At 43.8% G+C, this 12,576-nt stretch overlaps 1 protein-coding gene across 4 annotated transcripts in view; it reads right to left on the minus strand.

Moving 5' to 3' along the window:
• Nucleotides 1-12,576, minus strand: part of LOC138962038 (dynein axonemal heavy chain 5-like) — a 115,296-nt gene that overhangs the window by 69,206 nt on the left and 33,514 nt on the right. For all 4 annotated transcript variants that reach the window (XM_070333735.1, XM_070333742.1, XM_070333751.1 and 1 more), the window contains 9 exons: nt 8,261-8,424; nt 7,479-7,686; nt 6,426-6,589; nt 5,876-6,052; nt 4,880-4,993; nt 3,888-3,995; nt 2,814-3,123; nt 2,306-2,442; nt 290-697 (listed from right to left, as the gene is read on the minus strand). In XM_070333735.1, coding sequence (XP_070189836.1) covers nt 290-697; nt 2,306-2,442; nt 2,814-3,123; nt 3,888-3,995; nt 4,880-4,993; nt 5,876-6,052; nt 6,426-6,589; nt 7,479-7,686; nt 8,261-8,424 — 1,790 coding nt within the window. The remainder of the gene's footprint in view (nt 1-289; nt 698-2,305; nt 2,443-2,813; nt 3,124-3,887; nt 3,996-4,879; nt 4,994-5,875; nt 6,053-6,425; nt 6,590-7,478; nt 7,687-8,260; nt 8,425-12,576) is intronic.

Consider the following 12,576-nt stretch of genomic DNA (forward strand, 5'->3'; position numbering starts at 1 on the left):
AACAACAAACAACCTCGCAGGTCAACGATAACCTGTCTGAAAGAAAAAAGAACAGACGGAACAAAACAACAAACAACCTCGCAGGTCAACGATAACCTGTCTGAAAGAAAAAAGAAAAGACGGAACAAAACAACAAACAACCTCGCAGGTCAACGATAACCTGTCTGAAAGAAAAAAGAAAAGACGGAACAAAACAACAAACAACCTCGCAGGTCAACGATAACCTGTCTGAAAGAAAAAAGAAAAGACGGAACAAAACAAACTAAAAATATTCCAGTTCAACACTAACCTGTCTGAGCCAGCCGCGGTGGTAGAGCACCTCAAATTCCAAGAGGACCTTGGCGAGCTTGTTGAAGTTCTTGATGATCTTCTTGGCCTCCGGGGTCTGCAAGATGACCTGGTGCTGCTGGAACACCTCCATGGGTTCCTGGATCCTCCGGAACAGTTGTCGCGACCACGCGATCTTGCCAGCGATGGGGGGCAGGTCACGAGCTACTGGCGGGTCGGACTTGTTCTTCTGGTAGGTGCGTGAAACCATCTCCACGTCACGGCTATAGTGTTGCAGGATGCGCTGGTACTTCTCCTGGATGCCCATGTTGGGCAGCTTGAGGCTCTCGAACTTCCTCAGCAGCCTCAGGGCGCGCTGGGTGCTGGTGATGCGCTCGAAGTTCTCGTCCATGAACGCCACGATGGCGGCCTGTGGAGGTTGGTTTAAACAAAATTGTATTCAAAATACATGTCATGTTACAATTAACAGTATACATGAACTCAAGCAAACAAGCTTATATTACGTGACCAAGGCTGTGGAGGTTCAAGGACATGTCAACACGTACTTTTATTTTTTTCATTTTTGTTGTTGTTTTCATGTTCATTTCAGCAATAGTTTTGCATTATGAGATTTTGTTCAAGTTTAAGCGTTTCCTGCGGTGTATGCCAAAACCCCAGCGTGTATAAGGCTGCGTCGTGGTGTGAGGTAAGAGAACGAGAGAGATTTATTTTCGCAGACATTTCCAGAAAAACAGACAATTAAAACAAAACTCGAGGTCAGACAAAGTATAGATGGTGTCTCCGGGCAACAAAACTCGAGGTCAGACAAAGTATAGATGGTGTCTCCGGACAACAAAACTCGAGGTCAGACAAAGTATAGATGGTGTCTCCGGGCAACAAAACTCCAGGTCAGACAAAGTATAGATGGTGTCTCCGGGCAACAAAACTTGAGGTCAGACAAAGTATAGATGGTGTCTCCGAGCAACAAAACTCCAGGTCAGACAAAGTATAGATGGCGTCTCCGGGCAACAAAACTCCAGGTCAGACAAAGAATAGATGGTGTCTCCGGGCAACAAAACTCCAGGTCAGACAAAGTATAGATGGTGTCTCCGGGCAACAAAACTCGAGGTCAGACAAAGTATAGATGGTGTCTCCGGGCAACAAAACTCGAGGTCAGACAAAGTATAGATGGTGTCTCCGGGCAACAAAACTCGAGGTCAGACAAAGTATAGATGGTGTCTCCGGGCAACAAAACTCCAGGTCAGACAAAGTATAGATGGTGTCCCCGGGCAACAAAACTCCAGGTCAGACAAAGTATAGATGGTGTCTCCGGGCAACAAAACTCCAGGTCAGACAAAGTATAGATGGTGTCTCCGGGCAACAAAACTCGAGGTCAGACAAAGTATAGATGGTGTCTCCGGGCAACAAAACTCGAGGTCAGACAAAGTATAGATGGTGTCTCCGGGCAACAAAACTCGAGGTCAGACAAAGTATAGATGGTGTCTCCGGGCAACAAAACTCCAGGTCAGACAAAGAATAGATGGTGTCTCCGGGCAACAAAACTCCAGGTCAGACAAAGTATAGATGGTGTCTCCGGGCAACAAAACTCCAGGTCAGACAAAGTATAGATGGTGTCTCCGGGCAACAAAACTCGAGGTCAGACAAAGTATAGATGGTGTCTCCGGGCAACAGAACTCCAGGTCAGACAAAGTATAGATGGTGTCTCCGGGCAACAAAACTCGAGGTCAGACAAAGTATAGATGGTGTCTCCGGGCAACAAAACTCGAGGTCAGACTCCGGACAACAAAACTCGAGGTCAGACAAAGTATAGATGGTGTCTCCGGGCAACAAAACTCCAGGTCAGACAAAGTATAGATGGTGTCTCCGGGCAACAAAACTCCAGCACACGATCAGAATCAGATGAAGAGTACACTTCCAAAGCATGAAAATGCATGACAAGTACACTTCCAAAGCATAAAAAGAACACTTCCCGAGCATGAAAGTACCCACGATAAACACCTGCTGTACATCAACTTACATGGAGTTCAGAGATCTGCCGCTTGAAATCTTCAAAGTCCTGGTCAAACTCAGCCTTGCGCTGGTCCAGGAAGTCGTAGGGCTTCTTCCTTATGGACGTCACGATCACAGAGAACTTGTTGGCCATCAGCTCCATGCCTGCACACACACAGGGATTGGCATTTTTGTGATCATGGGTTGTCTTCCCTTTATGCCTCTCCAGTTACGGAAAGCACTTGAGGCTTATGAGAATAAAACACTGAAGCAACTAGCACATTGTGTAGCTGTGTAAATGCCATGTAACTGAATTGCACAGACTGTCTGTTGCTATTATTTTCTAGCTCTTAAAGTTATTTGTTAATAACTTCATCGAAAAGACCATCAATTGCTTTTATTTGTTGGCACCAAGTGTACTGCGTCAACAATCACAAGCAAGCCAAATAAACAGATTTTTAAACAACTAACAACTTACGTTCGCCTCTATGAAACCAAGATGAATAAAGACATGCTTAAAACAACCAAAAACGTACGTTCAATCTTGGACTCGGCGAGATGGGAGTACATCTCCATAGTGTCAAACATCTCGATAATCTTCTTGAGGCGGCGGGTGAAGGTGTCAAACTTGCCGAAGATGTACATCTCGGAGAAGTCGAAAGGCCGCTCGTTCTTCATGGTCTCCAGCATCTTCTTGGTCTTGTGGAAGCAGCGCTGGTACTCCTCGTTGAGGTGGATGCAGTCCTCCAGCTTCTTGCGCACCATCACCACGTCCTGGGACCACACGGTCTCCACGCGCCCGTCGGTGATGTACGACTTGCACGCTGTGATCATCTGGTTGGTGATCTGCAATGAGAGGTTGGTTATTATTGTTTATAGTCTCTTCAGCAATGTTATGCTATTTGAGACCGTCCTGCACAGTGATGTACGACTTGCACACTGTGATCATCTTGTTGGTGATCTGCAATGAGAGAGAGGAAAGACAGAGATATATTCGCATCAGCGTAAGCTTCATGAAGATAAGGACTTGCAGGCTGTGCATGATCATCTGATTGGTGATCTAAGCACAGAGAAAGAGGAAACATCAGTATGGGCTTCATGAAGATAAGGACTTGCAGGCTGTGCATGATCATCTGATTGGTGATCTAAGCACAGAGAAAGAGGAAACATCAGTATGGGCTTCATGAAGATAAGGACTTGCAGGCTGTGCATGATCATCTGATTGGTGATCTAAGCACAGAGAAAGAGGAAACATCAGTATGGGCTTCATGAAGATAAGGACTTGCAGGCTGTGCATGATCATCTGATTGGTGATCTAAGCACAGAGAAAGAGGAAACATCAGTATGGGCTTCGTGGAGATGGGATTTATGAAGTTAAGCAGCAGATTTCGTTGAATTAACCCATTGACTGCCACAATACGTATCAAATACCAATTGTGATAAGGTTGAAAACAAATTCAACACTTTGACAAGGTAAACAGCCGCTGTATTCAAGATGTTAGCCTCCCCTTGAAACTATTTTCTCAGTTTGGGTCCAATTCACCAATTAAAGTAAAGGTATTACTGTAGCAACCCAAAAGATAGGTTTTCAACGGAGGAAAAATGTTTACCTTGACGAAGAGAGACGTCATCCTCTCTGATGTGTTGTAGTATCGGGAGATGCTGTGGATCATCCTGATGGCGTTGATGAGGCCTGGGATACCTTCCAGCATGCCCACCTATGAACAACAAGCATACAAACATAATCAATCAATCAATCAATCAATGAGTCTTATATCGCGCATATTCCGTGGGTACAGTTCTAGGCGCTCTGCAGTGATGCCGTGTGAGATGACATTTTATACGGCCAGTAGATTGCAGCCATTTCGGCGCATATTTACCTTTCACGGCCTATTATTCCAAGTCACACGGGTATAGGTAGACAATTATTAACTGTGCCTAAGCAATTTTGCCAGGAAAGACTCTTTTGTCAATCGTGGGATCTTTAACGTGCACACCCAATGTAGTGTACACGGGGGGAGGTTCGGACACCGAAGAGAGTCTGCACACAAAGTTGACTCTGTGAAATAAATTTCCGCCGAACCTGGGATCGAACTCACGCTGACAGCGGCCAACTGAATACAAATCCAGCGCGCTACCAACTGAGCTATATCCCCGCGATTGACATAAGGCCTATTTTAACACATAAGATAATCTAGTGTCCATACACTCAAACAACTGATAGAAAAGTGTGGTTCATCTGCTCTCAAACGACCAAACAACATGTGACAAAAACCCAAAACATAAAAACAAAGGAAGTAAAAACATCCCAAAGTACTCCAGTTCACGAATGAGAGTACCTCTGCGTATAACCTACAAGGGGACTTCTTCTATGGACCTAAAGATGAAAGATATAAATCAAATGTTTGGCGTGAAAAATCCAGTCTTGCCTGTTTCTCCAGTAACGCACACAAGCTTGCCTATACTATGCCTCGTGAATAAAGACAGCCTTTCTCATTCAGCCTTACTTGCTTTTGAATAGAATGTAAAAGCCACCTTTCTTTTTCTTTTCTTTTTGTTTTGTTTTAAATCAAAGCGTATAAGATAAAATGCATACACATACCGGGTCGCTGCTGTACAGGGGGTCACAGAATTTCTCCAGGGTGTAGAGGAACCTGACGTTGTCCTTGGCTTCGTTGGCCGTGTCCGTGATTCGTCTGTCCAGCTCCTGCCACGTCTGAAAAAGAAATCGAATCATCAATAATTGTAAACAGCTATAGACTTTCTCAGGATACATATATGACAGAGCGGCGAACCAGGCGTACGTGTCCGGGGTAAGTGTCCCTACTTTCCATGTGATCTTGCTCGTAAAACATGAGAAACAAGAAATTCCTCCGAGGTAGGAAAAACACCCCCGTTGGTCAAAGGGAAATAACCATTCTCACTGCCACCAACTGAGAAGGTTATTTCCCTTTGACCATTAACATGTCCCTCTATAAGTCCTTGTAGAATCTTAATCCACCAATAACTCCCTAACCGTGTGTTTGACTGGTCCCAATTTTTGTAAGGACCGTCTCAGGAATGTATAGAACCTGTTCACCAAGTTTGGTGACGATCGGTCCGTTCATTCTTGAGATCTATATGCGAACACAAACACACACCCAAACAAACAAACAAACAAACACATCGAGCGAATCCTATACACACCCCTATACCGGGGGTGTAAAAAGGCAGCGTATCAGGGTGCTTACAAGTGTTCAAGGCACATGTCCCTGCCTACACTGCAGGTGTCCTTTCATGGCAGCTATGTGCTGTTCAGGTTAAAAGACGAACAACGAAAAGAAAATACGCTATTCAGGGAAGCGATTTGTTCGCTTTTTTTTTTGGGGGGGGGGCGGGCGTCACACTATGGCAGACAGAAACTGTTATTAGGGTATGTCCTGTTAGCTTTTGTATCTCGCATTACAGGTACCACTGTGATATAAAAGTTTAAAAAAGTGGCCGGGAAAAGACATGCAGCCCTCTCGTGTAAATCAACTTTCTAAGTGGAAATTCATCTCAACAAAATGCGCTGGGTAGATATACCAATAGTCCAAATGTAAACAAGAGCACATCAAACCTTGATGAGCTTGGACTTGGCAGCGTGCAGGATTCCGAGGACGGCCTTGACCTCTTGGCCCTTGATCTGGTCCACCAGGTAGTTGAACTTTGACATTCGCTTCTTCCAGTGCTCCAGCTCCGCGCGGGGACCGATGTCGTCTGCTTCTCGCCGCATCTGCTCGCTCTCAGCCAGAACCTGTTAACACAGATATTTTCGTTTCCATATTGTTCAGCAATGGTTTGAGTAACCATTAAGAACAAGAAAAGCAAATGCTTATACGACTCTCCTTCGTCAAATCCAATTACCGTGGAACCCGGGTTACCCCCCTTTTAAGATCCCCCATTAGAAGACTCCATACCCTTTCACACCCCCACCCCGACAGAAGACTCCCTCTTTTCTCACCCCTAAACCCACACATTCACAACCCATAGAGTTATTTGTGAATATCGTCTATTGGGAAACGTGCTTTTCGATAATGAATCTCAGTACCTGTGTCAGCTTAGACGTTCCGAATATCGTCTATCCCTATCAAATGTACGCAGAAATGGGAACTACAAAAGTGCCTGACCTGCTCGATCTGCTTGATCCAGCTCCGCATGCAGTCCTCGATCTTCTCCAGGGACTCGGTGCTGTTGGCCACGGCCTGGAAGTCCTGGGGAGTGTGCACGCGGGTCAGGTCGTACCCCTCACACGGTTTGAGGGTCTCCTTGTCGCCCAGGCTCTCTTGCGCTCCTGCACAGTAAGGCAAGGCAACGAATTTATTTCAAGAAACACCATGGGGAACATGAAAAAAAATGATGAGATGAGTGTGAAACATGGTGATGGAGGCATATTTAAATAATGTATATACTGTATAAAGCATGGCCATGAATGGAAGCATTGTTGACTTGGAGGAAAGCTATTGCGGAGATGTTGCTAAAAGCATCCACCTCCAGCAATTAAAGGTTGTTAAAAATCCTAATCTCTTTCAAAATGTTAAAAATCGTATCGTGGGATACGCCCTGGAGAGAAAATGGAAACTGTTTACCAACAAACACAATGAAAAAAGAGTCTAGAGAGTTCAGGAAAGAGCAGCCAGTCACCAACGAGTACACTGACAAAGGAGTCGAGATAGTTGGGGAAAGATAAGCCACTCATCAACGAGCACAGTGACAAAGGAGTCGAGATAGTTGAGGAAAGACAAGCCACTCACCAACGAGCACAGAGAGTTGAGAAAAGAAAAACAAATAACCTACGAGCACAAAGAGTTGAGGAAAGAGAAGCCATTCACCAACGAACACAGAGAGTTGAGGAAAGAGAAGCCACTCACCAACGAACACAGAGAGTTGAGGAAAGAGAAGCCACTCACCAACGAACACAGAGAGTTGAGGAAAGAGAAGCCACTCACCAACGAACACAAAGAGTTGAGGAAAGAGAAGCCACTCACCAACGAACACAGAGAGTTGAGGAAAGAGAAGCCACTCACCAACGAACACAGAGAGTTGAGGAAAGAGAAGCCACTCACCAACGAACACAGAGAGTTGAGGAAAGAGAAGCCACTCACCAACGAACACAGAGAGTTGAGGAAAGAGAAGCCACTCACCAACGAACACAGAGAGTTGAGGAAAGAGAAGCCACTCACCAACGAGCACAGTGACAAAGGAGTCTAGTGAGTTGAGGAAACTGTTGCGGATGCCCTGTCCGTCCTGTGTGTAGAGCTGCTCCCAGCCCTTCTCCAGCTGCCTGAGGGCCGGGATGTAGACGCTGGACAGGATGCCCTCCACTGCAGACAGCAGCCCGCGGCCGTTGGACGCTTGGGCGGAGGAGTCCAGGATGGTGAAGTTCACCTCCTGATTGACACACAACAGCTAGATGAAACGGAGCGCAAGGTTTTACGACGAAAAACGATTTTATCAACTAAAACATCAATTTCTCATTTGAAATTATAAAGTTTTTACTTTTCTATGTCTAAGTCTATAACAAGCTAAGACTGCACACACATAACTAAAACGCTGCTACTGACTTAACCCTTTGTCTCTGGCAAGAATATTGTATAGCGGAAAGCAAGAACAATTTCGCTAAAATGGTAGAGAGACAAATAGACATGCAGACCATATATACACTACTTCAGACTACAGCTTCCCAACGTTGTAATTATACCTGACTCAGAAAAAACTAACAGAGCATACTTTTATTAAAAACCTGTCTTGTTAACATTTTTGTGATTATAAATAGTTACTTATCCATCCTGTTTGAGTTATTCCTGGTTATTAATGACGAAGTGTCGTGTCCCGTTTTTACATACCTTATTTGTTGTTTTTATTGCAATCTTTTTTTCAAGTTCATGTAACCCAAGGGATTTTTTGAAATAAACTTTGCCTTGCCTTGCCATGCCTTGCAAATGACAAAATGACTAAAGAGTACCTTGGTCATGGTGGCTTCAGTGACGCTCTGGTTGGCGCCCGAGGGCATGCGGGTGAAGACCAGACACGGTCCGTTGAGCGGCGTGTCTTTACCGTCACCCAGGAACACCTTGGGCTTGGTGCTGCGTGAGTACTTGGGCTGTGGAGGGCCAGGTCTATGCTCCACTGCAAAGGAGAGAACAAATTGTGTGAAACAAGTTAATCTATGCTCCACTGTAAATTACAGAACAAAATATGTGAAAAAAATTAAATCTATGCTCAACTGTAAAGTATAGAAAAAATATGTGAAAAAAGTAAATATTTCCTCCCCTGCAAATTTGAGAGAGAAAAAATATGTAAACAAGGCAAACCTATGCTCAATTGCAAATGATTGAACAAATAATGTGTACAAAAAAGGAAATCTTAAAAACCGAAATATTGAGTGCTCGTAAGACACACAATATTAATATATCCCATTGACTGCCACAATACGTATCGATGACAGGTACGCGCTTTGGGATGACTAAAATCAGTACTCTGATACGGGAAACAACCGCTGTATATTGTACTTGAATTGCAGCAAGATGGTTGTTTCCCTTGCAGACCATTTTCTCGGATTTGGTCTAATTGTCATAGCTTGAATGTTACGATGTTTTTATGCTTCCAATGGTTCCTCACAAAAGAGAATGTAAATGAAATGATTTAAAAATATGAATAAGAGAACATGAGAGAGGTTGCTTGTGCATGTATTCAACGCTCTTGGGTGGTAGGAGACTGGTTCAGTTGCATAATTATTTGGGCCGGATACTTTCCAATGTCATCTGACTTCGGTATTTTTACTCTGGCTTCACCTCGTTGTGGGTTTCGTGTGACTATACCGTATGAACGGAACAAAGACTAAAATTTGTTCGTTAAGAAGGAATATGGAGAGGAAAAAAGATAAATTGACTTAAAGTAAATCACATGATTGATCGTAACATTTCATTCATTGCATTTTATATTTTTTCTCAGTTTTGTGCTGAAAATTAATCGTATTCGTTATAAACAAATCATCACAAATGATTTGTTCGCAAGCGCTTGAATAATGACCAAAGCCAATCAAGAATGTTTAATGTAAAATGCAGTAATGAAACACCTTATCTTTTTCTTTTACTCCTGCTTCAATTATAAATGGCTGTGGTAACGTGAGAGAACAATGCGAATCACGCAGTAGATTTATAAGAGTGCACACCCAACAAACTTGCAGTGGTTCGATCGTTAATGTGAAAAAAACAAGTTGAGTAGCTGCCTCGCATTTCATGAAATATGAGCATCGTAAAACCTTCAATAAGTTATTTTATTAGTCCAGAGTGTGTACATACAGGCGCATATCCACACACATCAACACCCACACATATATGTTTATCAAAGCAAAAACACCGATTACAGGCACAGTAAGCCTCCTGTAAACGGATACTGTCAGGCTTTTACACACAGTACAAACACCCTTCCAATTGAACGCTCACCGAACGGGACCATCCTAGGTGCCCTACGTAAAGAGCGAGCAATGTTCAAAGAATTAATTTCGCGGATTGTCTCCTCACACAATCGGACCGTGGTGCGTTTTGGCGCAAGACCTAACTTTTAAAATCTAAATAATAAATTGACAGCTTGTTACACAGACATTCTTACATCATAAAAGAATTCTTTTTTCATCAATACAAGATCAGTACAATTCGAAGTTTTGAAAGTTTGAAAAAAGAAAAGCCCGGAAGCAGGGTCGTGGTTCTCGTAGCAGACGACGGTTTGTTAACATCGCCAGTTCCTCTGAACAGTCAAAGGCCATCGCTAGAGTTCTTGTGAACCTCATCCGTTTGTTTCGTGCATAGTCAGAGGTACATAATAACATGCTATTGCAGATAAGCTCACAGCGATCCGCATTCAAATTACAAACTGACGACTGCATTATGAAAAGGGGAAACTGGATCACACGGGTTCACGATGGCTCAGGGGTAAGATAAACCACGCAAAAATAAATTCTTTGAAATTTGCTCGCTCTTTACGGTGGGCACCTAGGATGTTCTCAAGCGGTGAGTGTTTAAATGAAAGGGTGTTTGTACTGTGTGTAAAAGCCTGACAGAATATGTGATGGTTAACGGAAGGCTTACTGTGCCTTTAACCGACAGACAGACAACCTGACACACATGCACGCACGCACGCAGTTACGCACGCACACCCCCACACGGCACACACACACACACAAATTCACACAGAAATGTAATATGATTCAGTGCACTATTTGCAAACAAGTCCACAAGATCTCATGTACATAAAACTTCAACTAAGCTATCAAAAAAGCAGCAAGGCCACACGGAATCAACACGCTCACCGGCAAACTCACATCCTAAAGACTGATACAGCCTGACTGCATGTTTTCTGTGTAGAGTGGAAATGTTCTGCTGAATTCATTTGGTAATTGAAACCTATATATCGATCCACGAAATCGATTCAGCCACTCTGAACAGGAAGCAACCAGACTAATGAATTGTGGTATGTTTCCCAGTGGAGGGATGCAACATGTGCCCGTACAATACCGCTTCTTTTAGGAAAACATTGCTTCGGCCATGTTGATTTTAATCAACCAATTTTCTTGTATCCTATTGAAAAGCCTGGACAGATACGGTGTCGTGATCGCTTACAAGGGATTGAAGGTAGCTCTAAACCCATTAGCTTCCAAAACAACGTGCCCATTGTTGCCCGGGAGAATGGCTGGAACGACCGTGGGGAGAGATAAGAACGCGACGGAGGAGGTATTGTCATCAGTTCCTACATAACATCCGGTTTTTGCGAAGCCAACCAAGACTACCGAAGGTACAGATAATGCTGGCATGGTAAATAAGTGATGAGGTATTATTAGCAATCCATGTCGTTGCTAGGAAGCGCTGGTGAATAAATAAGCTGATCATGAGGTGATCTGTTGCGTGAAAGCACGCTCCGATGATTATCTAACAAACACTATTAGGTACGGTACCCGGCTCAAGAAAGGCACCGCGATCTTGCACGCTTCGTAGTACCTCGGAAAATAACGTTGAACTTCTCTCCCACCCCCTTCCTCTCCCCCCCCCCTTCCCCTCTCCTTCCCTCCCGTTGTACGCCACATCCCCTCCTCTTATTCCCACCTCTTAAACTATTGATTATTTTAATCCACGTACAGATGGGTGACAAAAGTGATGCATACTCGAGGTCGACAAACTACAGACAGAAATTTGGAGCGTCGTGCGAAACTTCGCTTCGTCGGAACTAAACGACGGAGCGTCACAAAATTTCACTAGGTCAGTTATAAGGAGCAAAGGCCACAGAACTAAATACAAAAAGTCCAAAAGCCAGAGGCAAGTAAACTATTTTCTATCGACTTTTGTTTAAGGCGATCCAAATGTACCGCTCTAAGTTCACGTCTTCCGATATGCATTACTAATGGCACCACCCTGTATGTACAAAACTGTGCACTTTAGTCACACAAGTAAATGCTACAAACCGACTACAGCAGCTTGTACCACTGCAAAAGGACAATCAACACATTATTTCCTTTGCTTGTTAAAGCTGCCACACCACCAAAAAGTTCAACATAGCATGCCATACAACCGAAGCAATACACAGCAAAGCAACCAATATAAACCCGCAAAGAGCAAAACCACTGTTTAAACGAACACGTTTTCTGCCTCAACCCCCGGTTTGTTAAACAACCATCCATACACCGTGATGCATGCAATTATTTAAAACAAACGATGAGAAAAAATGTCATACTAAAACTTCTACGTCGTAGGCCTACGTCCGTACTCTCAAGTGCCTGAGTAACTGAAAATATACACACCAATGGGAAAATGTGGGTATGTCTTAGCTTTATCATTGTGTGTGTGTGTGTGTGTGTGTGTGTGTGTGTGTGTGTGTGTGTGTGCGTGTGTGTGTGTGTGTGTGTGTGTGTGTGTGTGTGTGTGTGTGTGTGTGTAAGTGTGTGTTTGCATGTGTGTTAATCTGTCTGCGTCTCTTTGTGTCTGTCTGTATATCTGGCGGTCTGTGTGTGTGTGTACGTGTGTCTGTGCCAATATGTGCCAGTCCGAATGTCTATAGGGGAGAGGTTCCAAGTGAAAGAAAGGGTTAAGCATCTTTTGTTCAATTTCTTAATGCTGTAAGGAGAACGGAAAGAAAAAGAAAGAGAGAAAGAACGAAAGAAAGAAACACTATTGCAACACTGCATTCTTGAACGCCAACAGTAGTTACCGGGGGATTTGGTCATAAACATCCACTGACCTTAAATCATATCCTCGTTTTGCGTATAGAAATGATGGAAATCAATACCGT

Source organism: Littorina saxatilis, linkage group LG1, assembly GCF_037325665.1.
Source record: "Littorina saxatilis isolate snail1 linkage group LG1, US_GU_Lsax_2.0, whole genome shotgun sequence".
Classification (NCBI taxonomy): domain Eukaryota; kingdom Metazoa; phylum Mollusca; class Gastropoda; order Littorinimorpha; family Littorinidae; genus Littorina; species Littorina saxatilis.